Genomic DNA, 15,402 nt, shown 5'->3' with positions numbered 1-15,402 from the left:
TAGGTTGCTGTCACTTTTAGAGAGGAGTGGGGAACTGTGGGGCCTTTTGGATGTTGCTGATCCTCAACTCTCATCAGCTTCAGCTGATAGGGCCCATGGAAACTGTAGTTCAACAGTATCTGGCAGGCCACAGGTTCCCCATCTCTGTGTTTCCCCCCACTAAACATAGTCCCATAGACTAAGCTCCTTTATCACCACAATACCTATAGCTGCCTTTCATACCTTTTCACTCTGTATTAATTAAATGAGAATCACTACGGTCTCATGCACATGTGTAGCCAGGCACGGACTGTAGGTGGAATCCTCCTCCACACACCTAAAAGAGTGTGTGGTGTAGGCTAAGTGGCACATTCATCAGCCTAGATGTGTGATGGCCCAAATCGAACACAAGAAAAAGCATGCAAAATCAGGGAGTCTTTGCATGACACACTTGTGTTACACCTATATGGTAGAGAAAGGCCGAAAATGCATGTGGCATTTTGGATCCTGGACGCTGTCCGAGCATGAATTGGGCATACCACAACCTGACTGCATGCTCACAGTCATTAAAGCCACTGAATTGGTGGCGCGCACATGCAGTGTTCTCACTTGAGCACTGCAGTATCCAGTGGGGGAATGAGGCATCTCAGGTCAAGCGTTTCTGTATCAGCTTCTCCTCCTGCAGGGATGGGGAACATGTAGTTCTCTCTCGAGGCTGTTGAACTCTTGACTCTCATCAGCCCCAGACAACATGGGGCTGGGAGTCTGGGATGATGGAAGTTGTTGTCCACCAAAATGGGAAGAGCTGCAGTTCCCTATTCCTGTCACTAGGCTTTTCAGTGGGTTCTGCTCAAGCAAGTGGTATACAGTGGTACCTCAGGTTACATACACTTCAGGTTACATATGCTTCAGGTTACAGACTCTGCTAACCCAGAAATAGTACCTTGGGTTAAGAACTTTGCTTCAGGATGAGAACAGAAATCATGCTCTGGCGGCGCGGCAGCAGCAGGAGGCCCCATTAGCTAAAGTGGTGCTTCAGGTTAAGAACAGTTTCAGGTTAAGAACGGACCTCCGGAACGAATTAAGTACTTAAACCGAGGTACCACTGTATATGCATGCTTGAGCAAGTATTGCCTCCTTTTCCAACCCACACCCGAACAAGGCAGCAGTGTGCAGTGGTTAGAATGCTGGGTTCTACTGCCCAGTTAGCCATGAAGCTTGATGAGTGACCTTGGGGGCCCGTCACATCCTCTCAGCCTAACCCACCTCACAGGGTTGTTGTGAAGAATTAATGGCGAGGGGGAGAATGCTTGAGCTCCTTGGAGCAACGCTGGAATACAGATGCAATGATACATAAATATCACGGGCAAGGGAGCACCAATTATTTAATCCGCACTCACTGTGAGAACAAAAGAGGGACCTTAAAAATGTGCCTGAAATTTCCAGAAGTAAGCTTCTCATTTTCCACATTGACTAAAACATCAGAGGTCCAGGTGGCTTCAGTGCTAGGAGTGCTTTCTACCAGCTTTGGCTGAGGTGCCACCCACAGCCATTCATATAATTTAGGTACAGTGGTTCATGCCTTGGTATCCTCTATACTTGATTATTTCAATGCACTTCAGTCTGCCCTTGAAGTTGATCCTGAAGCTGCAGCTGGTGCTGAATGCAGCTGCTAGATTGCTATGTGGAAAAGACTACTATTATCATGTAACACCTTTGTTCAGGGAATTGCAGTGGCTGCCAATATGCTACCAGGCCAAGCTCAATGTTTTATTTTTGGTATATGCAGTAACATCCTCTGCATCTCAAGACCAGGTAACCTGAGAGACCAGCTCTCACTCCACACCACAGTTAGACCACAACAGTCCACAACTGCTGACAGTATCCCATGGCTAAGTGGGTCAGTTGGCTTTCAGTGTCGTTGCACCGTGTGTTTTTTTAATGGTGCAATACCAAAATAGGGAAAAAAACTGATTTTTTTCTAGCTTGGTATTGTTTTTGAATTTGTCCACAACCAGCATTTTGAATCTGCCCGACTCTTGTTTCATTCTGATACTCTAATGCTTCTGTGATGTGTTACTTAGATGTTTTGATGTTCAGGAATCTAAACCGTTTGCAAAAATAAACACATGAGTTGCCAAAAACAGCATCCCTTCTCCCTCCTCACCTGTACTGGTACTGATGTTCTCAGAATCGACAGTTTGCCCCATCAAGTGATACTGGTTGAGCCTTGAACCGTCTTCTGCTACTACCACGGATGCAGCTGGGCTGTGAGTCCACACATAGATCACTTCGGAATTGGGATAAGCATCTGGCAAAAAGAGCATGTGAGAAATTGAGTCTGGAGATTAATATTCATAGACTTGAAATCTTACTCGATAAGCAGGGCTTAATCCCAAAGCTCAGCTCCAGAATCTCTTGCTAGTGTCAGGATTCAGTCCTGCACACATTTTATTCTAACATCAATGGAGACTGAGAGCTTGGTATTCTCCCCCTTCCCCACCTAGTCCGCACACATTCTAGATCTGTTGCATATTTTTGCTCTGAAAAACACTTTTTGAGCAACTGGTTTCTTTCTGAAAATAAAAGGTCATTGTTGGTTTATTCTAGACAGCCCCATAGTGTGGCCATTCAAAAACGGGTGAAAACAGATGTAGGCAGTCCCAGCAATGGGGGCAGTATCCGCACCAGCTCAATGACATTGTGGGTGGATGTATACCGAGATTGCAAGCACCACCATTCACCTGGAACATATGCAGGGAGGAAAATGTGTGGATATCCTAATCGGGGAGGGTTTCTAAATGCATACCAAGTAACTGCCCCCACCTTTGCGGACAGCAGAATTTAGAATCAATCAAATGAAAGCAGCTTATTAAAGACAAACATGGAAGATTCCAGGATGAAGAAAACGACATATTTGTGCTACAAATGGGTTGGTGTGCATACATACAAAGACAGAGGATATGCATGGTGACCAAAAGAGGATCTTGTATAGTGGGAGATAGAGAAGGTTTTTGGGCAGAGTGTTTAGACACAAATCTCTCCCTTTATGGAAATTCAGCACCAGTTTTAAACTGTAATGGAAAATGCTCTTGTAAATGTATACCCTTTCTTATTCCTAGGCCTCGGGAACTATCATAATGTTTCCATATTTCATTACTCATTTAGCCTGCAAGGTAGTGACTACTATATCTTACAGATGGGAAGCGGGAGACTGGGAAACAGTCAATTTCACAGAGCCATTCATCAGCGAATGGCTGTGATGAGCCTCCAAGCATTTCAAAATTCCTGCGCAGAAGGCAGTTCCATTAACATTCAAATGGTGAGCATATCAGCACATGTCTTCTCCAAATTGCACAACAGGCTGCGACTTCTGAGCTTGTGTGCACCCTATTTATATGACAAAACAGCAGTGCGTGCAGTTGTCATGTGAGGTTGCCTATATGAGACTTGCACGCCTGTTACAAAACTGATTGTAATTTTTCTTTTGCTCTGAAACAGTCAATCAGTATAAGGATTCACTAAATAGGAGTGGGGGTTTTTAAAATCCGTGTAGCTTTCAATATAGCATAGAGAAATATGTATGTCAAGCTCCGTTTTTTGTAGGTCCCAGGCAGTAGCTCAACCATAGAGTATTTGCTTTGAATGAAGAAGGTCTTAGGCATCTCCAGGTAGGACTAGGAGAGACTCCTGTCTACAATCTTGGGAAGCTGCTGAGAAGGAGTAGGCACTGTTATCCCTGACCATTGACCAGGATGGTTCTCATGAGGGTTGGAGTCCAACAATATCTGCAGGGCCACAAGTTTGGATTCTACTGTACACAATACTGACCTTGATGGACCAATGGTTTGACTCAGTATCAGGTAGCTCAATGAGTTCTATCTTCTGTAGGCTCCTACTCTGCCATATAATGACACAAGCAAATGAGCAGGGTGGCCTCTGAAGAAAGGGACCAGGTGCCTGGGATATCATGTCCCCCCTGCCCCCTGTATGCCATTGACATGCCAACTTGAGATGAGCAGCAGATGGGCTGCAACTAGCTTTCTGTGGGGGGAGAGCAGCTGTGGAGGGCAGGATTTGGAGCCTGGTGCTGATGGGTGACTACTGCTGCTTCAGAACCAGCCAAGTTGGTTGGCCTGGGGATTCTTCTTCTTCCTCCTTCTTCTTCGTCTTCGTCTTCTTCTTCATTTTCTCCTCCTCCTTCTTCTTCTCCTCCTCCTCCTTCCATTACTCTGGTCATGGCACCACTGCTGTGCCCACCTGAGAGTGACTGCGTGACTTTCATAGCTTTATTTGAGCCTGTGCACAAGAAAGACCAAAGATGGCAAGTAGTTCCCTACAAGCAATGGTGGCCTTATTGTGCCAACCTCACTGCTGATAAGATGCCAGGCTAGCTGCTGCTACCCACCAATCATATTCAGTAGTCCATCCACAGCCAGTAAGCCTCTTGGGTTTTCTGTCTGCCTGGGGTTGCGAAGGCATAGGCATTGTCAGAATATATGGTTGGGGGCTATATTTGGCTTAGGACAGGGTGGGAGCAAACATTGCACAGGCCTGATTTAAATGCTGGAAGGAGGACATATATCAAGAAGAGCCTTATGGAGCAAATTAGGAGAATTAATTGCTACAAGAGCTGTATAAAACTTCAAGCTGTAGGAAGGTAATTGCATCACTCCTAAATAAGCAGCGCAGAATCTCTAAGGGAAAAAAGTGGGACTGCTTTCAGCTAGGAGTTAGTGTTTCATTATGTGATTTTGAAGTACTTTAACAATGCAGCCTGTGTTATCTTGCACAATGTAAGGAAAAGAGAGAGGATGTTCAAACTTCATCATACTCTCTTAGCTTCCTTATGATTTTACGTCCATATAACTAATAATAGTACAACTGTAATTCAGGAAAACAAGTTTTTGGTACTAATTTGATATTTCTCGAAAGAGTTATTCGTATCAGCTGCAATTTTTATTTTATTTTAAAGGATATTCAAGGGACATAAAGAGGGGGTGCAATGTGTAATAGCCACAATATATAACAGCCAGATCCCTTGGTTTTTGCATTCATGGTATTCTTCCCCTCCCCCCACCCCACAATAATAAATAAGTGAAGTGAGCACCTTAAGGTGAAAGGATTATGGCTATGAGGCAAAACGAGGCTATAACAATGTTCCCAAATGTCTAATTTATTAACAAATTAACAATTCCTGTTTTAAACCATTACAGTATAGGGAAACAAACACTGGGGAAGAAGAATACATTATTCCTACTCTTGTAACATGGAACACTTATTGGATGGATATGAAGTTGCCTGCAGGGAGAGGGGGAATAAGCATTTCAAATGGTAATAACATTGCCAAATTGGAACAGTATTCCAATTTGACATATTTTGGCCTGAGTACCACTACTGGTGCCATTCGCACATCCAATGTGAGTTTTACAATGCAGACTTGGCTTGCAAGAGTAGCCCCCTCCTCAGTTTTCCTGGATCTCCAGTACTTTCTGTCCCCCTTCCTTCCTTCCTCTTGCTCATTGATGTTAATATTTATAGTGGAATATTTATTTTTGGATGCAACATTTGATCTGGAATGAATCTGAAAATTGATTCTGAACTGCACGTTGACAGTGGCTGCATAATTATCTCTCTAGGGGAAGCAGCCAGAATCGGTTATTTCGGCTGCTATTGTTTTTTCCTTTGTGCGCTCTCCTGCTACGCTTGCCGACTTATTGTCACTATAAATCTCGCTTTTTAAAAGGGCCCTAATGGCTGAGCATTGAAAGAGGGTGATTTTGAAGCCACATCTTTAGAAACTGAAACTATACAGGGCAGTTTTAAATAGACTGGAGCTCTTGTAAGCATGACAACAGAGCAGTGACTTCCAAAGAACAATAAAGTATGGGAGCTCAATTGGGTGGAGTCCAGCATCCAAAATCATGTTACTTTGTTGCAGGTTTAACCACAAGTGTTGGTTCTAAATAAGGTTGCTGTTAAGTTGTGGGTGAACATATCAAACGACACAGCGATTCTTCAGACAGCTCTTGTTTATTCACAGGCCAGAACAGAACTGAACTGAAGGGTTCAGCCAACCTGCTTATATAGAGCTCAACTACAAAACAACAGTAACAACTTTCTGTTACTATCCAATCACTGAACGTCACTTTCAATTCCTTATTTGCATATGTGGACCTGAGTGAAAACTATCTACAGTATCTATCTACAGGGTGAGAACTTCAGTACACAACAGTTGCCACCTTTGGTCAGGCAAAATATGGGACAGGTCAGGGGTAGGAATTGGGGGGCCCACCAAATCCTGCCCCCTTTGTAGAGACGAGTTTCCCAAATTTGGCCTCCCAACTCCCTCACCACCCTGGCCCCACTCTTCCCCTTAACTCACATAGACAGGCAGGGGCCAAGTCCCATGGGAGACTTGAGCTACACCTCTAGCCTCTTGCCCATGCTGGTGTCAGAGGCTCGAGTATGGAGGAGGGAAGAGGAGAGGTCAGATCAGAGTGGCAGAGGGAGTCAAGTGAGAGCGGACTTGCACAGTGTTAAATCAGTAGCTGGCAGCTGAGGAGGTCTCTCCTTTTCCCTTTTTTCTATTGTCGCTCATGCCAGGCTGGGCTCCTTGTCAGCTGCACCAACAGTGATGCAACCACCATTTTTGGCTGGCCGAATTCAAATACGGGGGGGGGGGGGGAGGCGTCCTGTCTAAAGTCCAAAGGGGACAGGAGACATTTTTGTCTCAAAACAGGGCAACTCTGTTTTTTAGCTGCTGGTGTCAACCCTCATTCTTAAAAAAGCTGTAAATCAGGGCTGGGGAGGGAGGGAACTAAAGGTTGCATACACTTTCTACCAAATATGTAAATCCAAGTATCAAATTAAAATATAAGAGATTTATAAAAATAAATGTTATCAGGTTATTTTGTATAGTACTATGCATAATGGCTGCCACTGTTTTTGTGGAACAGCATCCATGTTGAAATATGACAGGCACGGACTATGAATCCTATTCAAAGCTGGAGTTTCCAGCGGTGATAGTAAACCCCCATAAACCAGTTTGGCACAGTCAGTGACTGGGGATGAACAAGAGAAAGCATAGCATAGCAGACAGCTTCTGATAGTTCAGCTGCATGACCAAGCTCCAGCTTCTAGAAGAAGGCAAAATAAGCAAATCAATCTTATGATCTCCAGCGAAATGTGGGCTGCAGGAAAATGGTGTCGTTACCCAATTATTGTATGCAGTCGGAGCCGTGAAATCAAAGCCATCTCCAAACATTGCCAGTAGAGCATTTCATTTGTGTTATGTGGGGGATAGGCACCCCACCAGCCATTCTGATGTAGATCAATGTTTTTCACTCCCCCCCCCCATTGTGTGCCTTAGGAGGTTTTACATTCAAAGGCACAATATAATTCTCAAATAAATAAATAAATAAATAAGAAACGAAGATTGCTCTCACATGTGCTTATGATGGTGGCATAAGGCCTTGTATGTGCAAGAATCGTACGGTAAAAGAATGTCTATAGTCCTTGACTGTTTTCTTTGTTTACAAATTATTGGTTTGCTAGTCACCTACGAAGGGGTTCAGTTCCCCTTTCTAGAAGACAATATCTTCTGCTAGGGACAAAGTGGTGTTTGGAAAATAAATGATTGATTAGTGGAGGCTGATTCATTTGAGTTTAATGGGGCAGCAATCTACTTGCCCTTTCTGCCCTCAGCTAACTCTCTCTTGGCTGCCTTCTTTCTTACAGCTACAGTGGTACCTCGGGTTACATACACTTCAGGTTACATACTCTTCAGGTTACAGATTCCACTAAGCCAGAAATAGTGCTTCAGGTTAAGAACTTTGCTTCAGGATGAGAACAGAAATCGTGCTCTGGTGGCGCGGCAGCAGCAGGAGGCCCCATTAGCTAAAGTGGTGCTTCAGGTTAAGAACAGTTTCAGGTTAAGAACGGACCTCTGGAATGAATTAAGTACTTAACTGGAGGTACCACTGTACTCGGGAGATGCTTCTGCCTATCATTGGGCACATCACCCCAATGGGCACATCACCCCCTGTTTCTTTCAAGGGCAGCACAGTTTATGCTACTGCGGCTTTCACACTGCTAGCGCAACAGTGTTCCTCATATCAAATACATCAAGTGTGAACAATGTACCTGCATCTTTGAACACCCATGTATGTGTACCCAGTTCAGGTCAAGTTCCCACTACACAGGTGTGTATGCAATGCATACTTTATATTGTTGTTGTTGTGGGAAACACTGGTTTACCTGCAGCGGTTGTACCTAAAAGCTGAGCTGAAACTGGGAGGGGAGAGACACATCATTATTTTTTTCATCCAATGGAAAAAGTGCCTCCCCCTTTACCCAATCATTCAGGTCCCTCAACAGTGACTGAAAACATCTGCAAAGTGCATTTCTGTTGTCAAGGCCCATGCTCTCTGTCTTGCCAATGCAGCATAGTTCCCTTGGCATATGTGCGTTTCCTCCCCACACTAATTCATACCAGGGGCAAAGCGCCAGCTTCAATTGTCCATAGTGTTGTTAACACGTAGCCAGATCTGAATGCTGTTATGATGTCATCACATTCCCTGTGTGATCCCTGATTGTCTAGGATCACTCAGGGACGAAGAGATCCCAGAGGAAGGGGGAAAGCACTAAGTAGAACCAGAAAAGGAAACCAATGAACACACACCTCTGAAAAGCAGAGGGAAAAGGTACTGTTTGAGGGGAGCATTCTACAAACCCAATTGCCTCACATTCCACAATGTATGTTTATGGCAAAAAATGACACAACTCTTATCAACCATGCTAAAGATGTTCTGGGTAGAGTTGACAGCAGTTCTGTTGTTCTTGCAAGAGTGTTTGACTTCTGCCCCCACTCCTGAAATTCCACAGCAGGATGCTCAACGTTGTGGGCTTTGGAAGTGGCAGATGCTGTGCCATGTCATGCTAACACATCTTGAGAGCTTACTTAATTTGATTTAAAAGCTTTATCTCTGCCCCAAGGCTGAGGGTCAGTAGCTTTCTCCTCTCTGGCTATGGTCCTGCACAATACCAAAGAGGCACTAAGGCATTCAAGAAGACAAGGTTTTTAATGGCCTAAATTCTTGTCTGGGTGGAAGTAAAAGCTACTCATTATAGAATGCGGATGACTGCTAAGTAACCAGTAATGCAGCAGCAACAGCTTCTTAACGTATACTGCAGTAGTAGAAGGAAATCGTTTCGAGTCTGCAGGCAAAATGCTGGGGTCACTGTTATCTCAGCATGGAGTACTTGGAATGCATGATACTATAAAATGCTTTTCAGACAGAGGGCTAATGTAATGTTTGGAGTTTGCAAATTCCAAACACTTTGTCGATAATAATGGAAATATTTTCCGTGTAACAAAATGATACTTTTTAAAGAGGCGTGAAAGATGGGAATTGGTATAAAACAAACAGTACTGTACTTTAAACTAAGGACAATGCACATATGCAAAGTCAAATATTCAAGTTTTGATTTGCAGTTTTTCCCACTGTTAGTTACGTAATAATCACTGTCATTTTACTTCCTGCATCCCTCTGACCTCACTGTTAGCTGTCACTCCAAAGCCACACCTATCTCTTTAACTCAGAATTAACACTTCATACATCTGATGATCACAGACTTTTATGCCTTAATAACACAGATAGTTTTTAAGCTGACACAATACACTTTTTTGTCTTTGCTGCAACAGATCAATTAGGGCTGCCATACATCTGGAATTTTCCAGACATTGCCAGGATTCATCCTTCAAAAATGGCATCTGGGCGGAATTTTCATAATTCGGTTTAAATGTCTGGGAAAAGTCGGGCGTATGGCAGCCCATTTTGGAAGTGTTGAATTTTTTGGCAAATTTCCTATAAAAAGTTCAACAACTTTGGCAAAAAAAAACCTTGATGACTTTTTGTCCAGATTTTCTCTTGTGAAATATGACAGCCCTAGTTCAACATTACTATCCTTACGGCAGCATCAACAATAAAGACTTTCATTTCAAATTCTAATTTCAGTGCATTTTTTATTTCACCCATGGAGATATTCACGTGGAATGAAATATCCATGAGGGTTTTGCAAGAAAGATTCATAAGCAGGAGACAAAACTCCTGTCCAAGGACGTTTCCCTCAAGGCCCATCATGTATTCTCGTGGAAACAAAGCTTTACAAGAGAGCTTTGTGACAGTTTCTTGCTTGGGTGGGCAAGACTTTTATGTGTTCCACATTTTGGGAGTGGATCATTATAGCGTGCTTTGTGTAGGCTTGGCTTCCAGATGGAAGCTTTAGACCTGTCTCAGCACTTGTTTTCAGAAGCCTGACAACAGCTTACAGCTTTCTGTGCCCTGTATTGCTTCTTTTCTTCAGTAAGTGTAATTGCAAGTTTATACTAACAGCACATAAAGCCGTGTCTTCTATTGTGTCTCCTACTAAAGCAAAGGCATACAGGTCTGTTTCTCGGAAATTTCTGTCATCCCTGTAACTCTAATAGTCATCTCTCAACTAAGATGATGGGCTTTTGATTAAAGGGGAAGTCTACCATCAATGTGAGCGCATTCAAACTGGAACCCAATACAAACATTTCTGTTGGCTTTTCATTGGCATGAGATTAAGGAAGTATATTTTTTGAATCTGAGGCTATTCAGTCAAGCAAACAAGCAGACGAGAGGAGCCACAGAGACAGGATGGGAGATAATATGATAAAACAGATTCATTGTTTAGAATTTCAGAGAATACAGGAACAAGAACAAGCAGGTACCTGATATCCGCTAACAACACAAACAGAAAAGTCCTCTTCAGGAGTTCAGTCTGAAGATGCAGAGGCAAAAATTGTAGAAGAAGGTCCTTGGACAGAGGCAAGCCTTGCCCCCAACAGCTATGCCAGCCTCACATGATGGTTTGAAGGCAACTTCTAAGCACATTTGGCTGGATACACTCAGAAGTTTCCTCATGACTGGGAACCCAGCCACTCTCAGGCTCCCTGATTCCAAGAAAGCTGTTACATATGTTCAGCTAAATATGTTCACAAGCCCTCTTCAGACCTTCCCTCTCAGTGCTGGAAGACTAAAGCAGGAGGGTGTATGCTCAGTCCATGTTGGGAGGTGGGGGTGGGGGCTGCACAAGTGTCCCTGCCCCAGTTTTTGTCCTCCACATATTCATGCCAAAAGAGGGCTCTTGTCATTTAGTTCTGAATCTAACTTAGGATATCATAGGGGAACCTTGGGCCAGTCACCATTTCTCAGCCTAATTTACCTCACAGAGTTGTTGCGAGGATCCAATAGGGAAGGGGAGAACCATAGAAGCAACCTTGAGCTTTTTGGATAAAAGACAGGAAATAAATATAACAACAAGAAAAACAGTAATTGTTCCTTATGCCCTTTAAAAGTCCTTCCCGCTTCTTCCTTGCTGCATTTTCTTTGTGGCTTTCAGCCCAGAAATATAACATTCCCTCTGACTAGTCTTAGGTCGAATCTACACATACCGTATATAAAAAATGTTGTGAAAATGCTTAAGAAAAAACTTTTTGAAAAATATATTGAATTTGCAGTTCAGTCTGGAAAAGGGTTTCAAGTAAATTATAATGACCATTATTAGTTCTTCCTGTCAAGGTTCATATTTCCATTTAAAAAATTACTTTCTTTTCTGTTTGTTTTTTAGCTTTATATAGTAACTATAGGAAAGAATGGGAGAAATTCAATGTTGCACTAAGTTCTTCAGCAGTTTACCAGTTGTGCTGGTGGAGTGACTTGTGCAAGAAGCCAGCATGGTTCTCATAGCTGGTTGCACAACAAATTGCTGTAGCACCAACACTTCCAGTTGCACAACCAGCTTCTCCTAGCACAACTTTTGCACTGGATTTTGTATTGCACAACCTTTATCTCACCCTTATGCCAGCACAGCAGTCCCTTGCAATGGCGGTCAGAGAATGCGGAATTCAGGCCAACAATCCTGGCTAGATAGTTGAACTCTACACACACACACACACACACACACACACACACACCAATTCTTGAAGCATTTTCAAAAAGTTATCAGGAAAAGTTCAAGCTTATTCCAAAAGTTCTCTAAGAATAAAGGTAAAGGTAAAAAGGTAAAGGACCCCTGGATGGTTAAGTTCAGTCAAAGGCGACTATGGGGTTGCGGCGCTCATCTCGCTTTCAGGTCAAGGGAGTCAGCATTTGTCCACAGCTTTCCAGGTCATATGGCCAGCATGACTAAACCACCTCTGGTGCAACGGGACACCGTGACGGAAACCAGAGCGCATGGAAACACCATTTAGCTTCCCGCCGCAGTGGTACCTATTTATCTACTTGCACTGGCGTGCTTTTGAACTACTAGGTGGGCAGAAGCGGGGACAGAGCAACAGGAGCTCACCCTGTCATGGGGATTCGAACCACCAACCTTCCGATTGGCAAGCCTAAGAGGCTCAGTGCTTTAGACCACAGCACCACCTGCGCCCCTCTTCTAAGAATAAACATCTGCCTCCTTCCAAACACTTCCCTGCCAACACTTTTGTTCCCACTCTTCTTTACAGCTGGTTTCCCTCTATGTGAGGCTCAAACGATAGTTGGAGAAGGATACAAAATGGCAGCTGTCCCTTCTAAAATAGCAGAAAATGCAGCTTTAAAAGGGAGGAAAGAATGGGTGCCATATTCAGGATGAATTTGAAGCACAACACATCTCCTTATAAGCCATGATCATGGAAACCTGGAAGGAAGGAATGCTTTGGAGGCAAAGGCAAGTGCAATAGCAGAAAAGCTGGAAGGAGCCACTGAAACAGCTTCTGTAACCATGGATTTAAGTTTGCAGCCAACAAGAAAAATAAAAGGCTGCTTCAGGAAAATAAAGGCATTATGTCTAAGCCTGAGGAAGTGGAAAACATTTAACAAAATGTTAATTTACATGTGTGCAGGTTTAAAGAAGGGGCAGAATGAGATAATATTACAGAATTTCCCTGGAATTATCCCCAGAAGATATGACAAGAGTACATAGAGCACTGTCAGCATACCTATGTGATGCAGGCCCCCCACAAACAATATTGTTATGTGCTTCCACAGTTTTAAAAAGGAAGACAAGATCTGTACAGTTTTAAGAAATGTTGAAGGAATAATCCACGGCAACAATCCAGTCATGATCTTGCAGGATTTATTCTCAGATACTTTGAAAAAAATGAAGCACAGAGTTGCGCTCCACAACACTCGATAACTGCAAGATGCAGGAATAAGATACTATTGGGCATTTCACTTTTGTTTACTTAGCCCCGAAAGGAAACACCAAACTCTCAACCACCAGCCACAAGGAAGCCACAGAGCTATTAACAACGCTAGAACTGGACTCTCCCACTTGAGCAGCAGGATAGTGAACCCATTGGTAAAAATGACCCTGTTCAAGAGCCCAGGTGGGAGAGCTGCAGCAAAGCCAAAAAAACATCGAACAGAAGACCGGGACAAGGAAGAGGTGGCATTGCACATACTTCAGAAAGGTTACAAATGTCTAGAACATAAGCTGGAACTAAGGCAGAACTATTGCAAGGCAAGAATAAGGTTTCAAAGGGGGGAAATGTTTTTATAGAAGCTAAAGCAATCAGATTGGAATGATCTGAAAACATAAACATCTTAAAAGTGCTAGGGTGTTGGGACATGAGATTTAAAAGAAAATGCCCACTTTAAAACATCCTATCATTTACTTGATTAAAATGTTTGAATTTTATGCTTGTGATTTATTCTATACCCTTAGTGGTACTTGAGAACGTTGGGAATTTTATGCAGCCGATGCTGCTAGTGTGATTCGTATAAATCACATGAGATGTCTGAGAAGAGTGTAGGAACGGAAGACTGTCTTATTGTACTGTGTTATTGTACTGTACTTTAACTTTTGCAGGATGCAACAGTTGTTCTGCCAGAGCCTGGAGAATACAGACGTGATTATGGATTGTCTGTATAGAATGTAAATAAAATGTAGTTTAGATCTACGGATGTTTCTTTCTTCTTGCTGTATGATGCTAGAAGACTTGAGTGCACTTTTCGTATGAAAAGTGTTGCAGAAAGGCACTCTGGAGATGAAGGGACATGCCATTCCCGAGATTTCCCACTGGGAGACGCTCAGAGGTCCTGAGGGGTCGCCATCTCCCCAAGAGCATTTTTCCAACAGAGAACCCTCTAACATTGAAAGAGGACCCACACCATGCTCTATGTTTTAAAGGTCTTTAAGGTAATAATTCAAATGTTTTTTTTTTTGAATATTTCTCAGAGCAACCATGTTGAACAGTTCAAAGATGAAAAGGAATAAAAACTATGTTAGAAATAAAGAGAGAAAGATATAAGGGTGAATTTCATTCTTGAGCTGAACACCAACCCAAAGTTGGTGCACTAACTTAATTAAGACCTACTTAAACTTTCAAACTCTGATCTAATAGAGGACTTAGCACACACACCCTTGTCCTAAGCTGTATGTAGGTCAATATCAACTGCAAAGGTAGGTTAATCACCTAGGATCACTACACTTAAGGCTAATTAGTGTCACTAAGAAAGCAACAGATTTTTTAATTGATTCACAAAATACCGTTGTCAGATTTAGAAGGCCTTTATAAGCAATGGCAGATCTAACATTTATTTATTTGAAAGATTTCCATATAGGAAAATGTCCTCTGGATGGCTTACAAACTTTTTTAAAGAAAACAATTCAAACCCAGATTTCAACACTACTTATTCCTTCTGGCTGACGTAGCAACATGCGTTTCTGCTTCAGAATTGTTTCTTTATCCAGAAAGTTTGTCCAGATTATATACACTTTTGAATGAGAATTTTATAGCACAATTATTATTATTATTTAAAAAATGCCCTACTAGAGATTTTCGGTACTCAATCAAGAGTATAGAAAACTGAAAAACTTTACAGTAACAACTTTACCACAGCAAGTGTAGAATTATCACACTGTCAAAAGAGCGGCACACATTAGCAAATTCATCTTTGAGTGAGGTGAATGCAATATCATTAACACTATGTGCAAAATGTGATTTAGGAGCTAAGTCAATTGTCTGGGCAGGGGGGCTCCTTTGTCTGGATTAGACATTTGCTCAGTAGACCAAAGAACTGCGGTGAAATTCTCATTCTGACATTGCTTTGCTGGCATGACCTTGAAGGAAAGTCAATTAACCTCTTTCTGCTCCAAATATCTTGTTTGTACAAAATCATAATCATATTTACCTGCTTCTATTGAGCTGCTGGGAAGCCTCACTCAATAACTGCAGAATACCTATTGGGCCAGCGAAGGAGCTGAAGATTGCTACAGCAGACTGAAAGATAATCTTGTTGGAATTTCACCAGACTGGCAAAAAAGTATGGCCAAATATTATACATAGAGGAGACCAGCCCAACTTCTGTTGGTGTAAGGCAGGGATGGAAAACTAGATCCTTATTAGGG

At 42.6% G+C, this 15,402-nt stretch overlaps 2 protein-coding genes across 3 annotated transcripts in view; one reads left to right on the top strand and one right to left on the bottom strand.

The window, feature by feature from the left end:
- GABRB3 (gamma-aminobutyric acid type A receptor subunit beta3) overlaps positions 1 to 15,402 on the top strand; it is a 194,520-nt gene that overhangs the window by 1,879 nt on the left and 177,239 nt on the right. The gene's annotated exons all lie outside the window — the stretch shown is intronic.
- The window catches only part of GABRA5 (gamma-aminobutyric acid type A receptor subunit alpha5), a 72,951-nt gene that overhangs the window by 14,134 nt on the left and 43,415 nt on the right, over positions 1 to 15,402 (bottom strand). For both annotated transcript variants that reach the window (XM_083734480.1, XM_083734481.1), the window contains exon 7: positions 2,147 to 2,290. In XM_083734480.1, coding sequence (XP_083590606.1) covers positions 2,147 to 2,290 — 144 coding nt within the window. The remainder of the gene's footprint in view (positions 1 to 2,146; positions 2,291 to 15,402) is intronic.

The sequence above is a fragment of the Podarcis gaigeae genome (genome assembly GCF_964106915.1).
Source record: "Podarcis gaigeae genome assembly, chromosome: 4".
Lineage (NCBI taxonomy): Eukaryota > Metazoa > Chordata > Lepidosauria > Squamata > Lacertidae > Podarcis > Podarcis gaigeae.
This window is presented reverse-complemented; position numbering and strand designations above follow the sequence as displayed.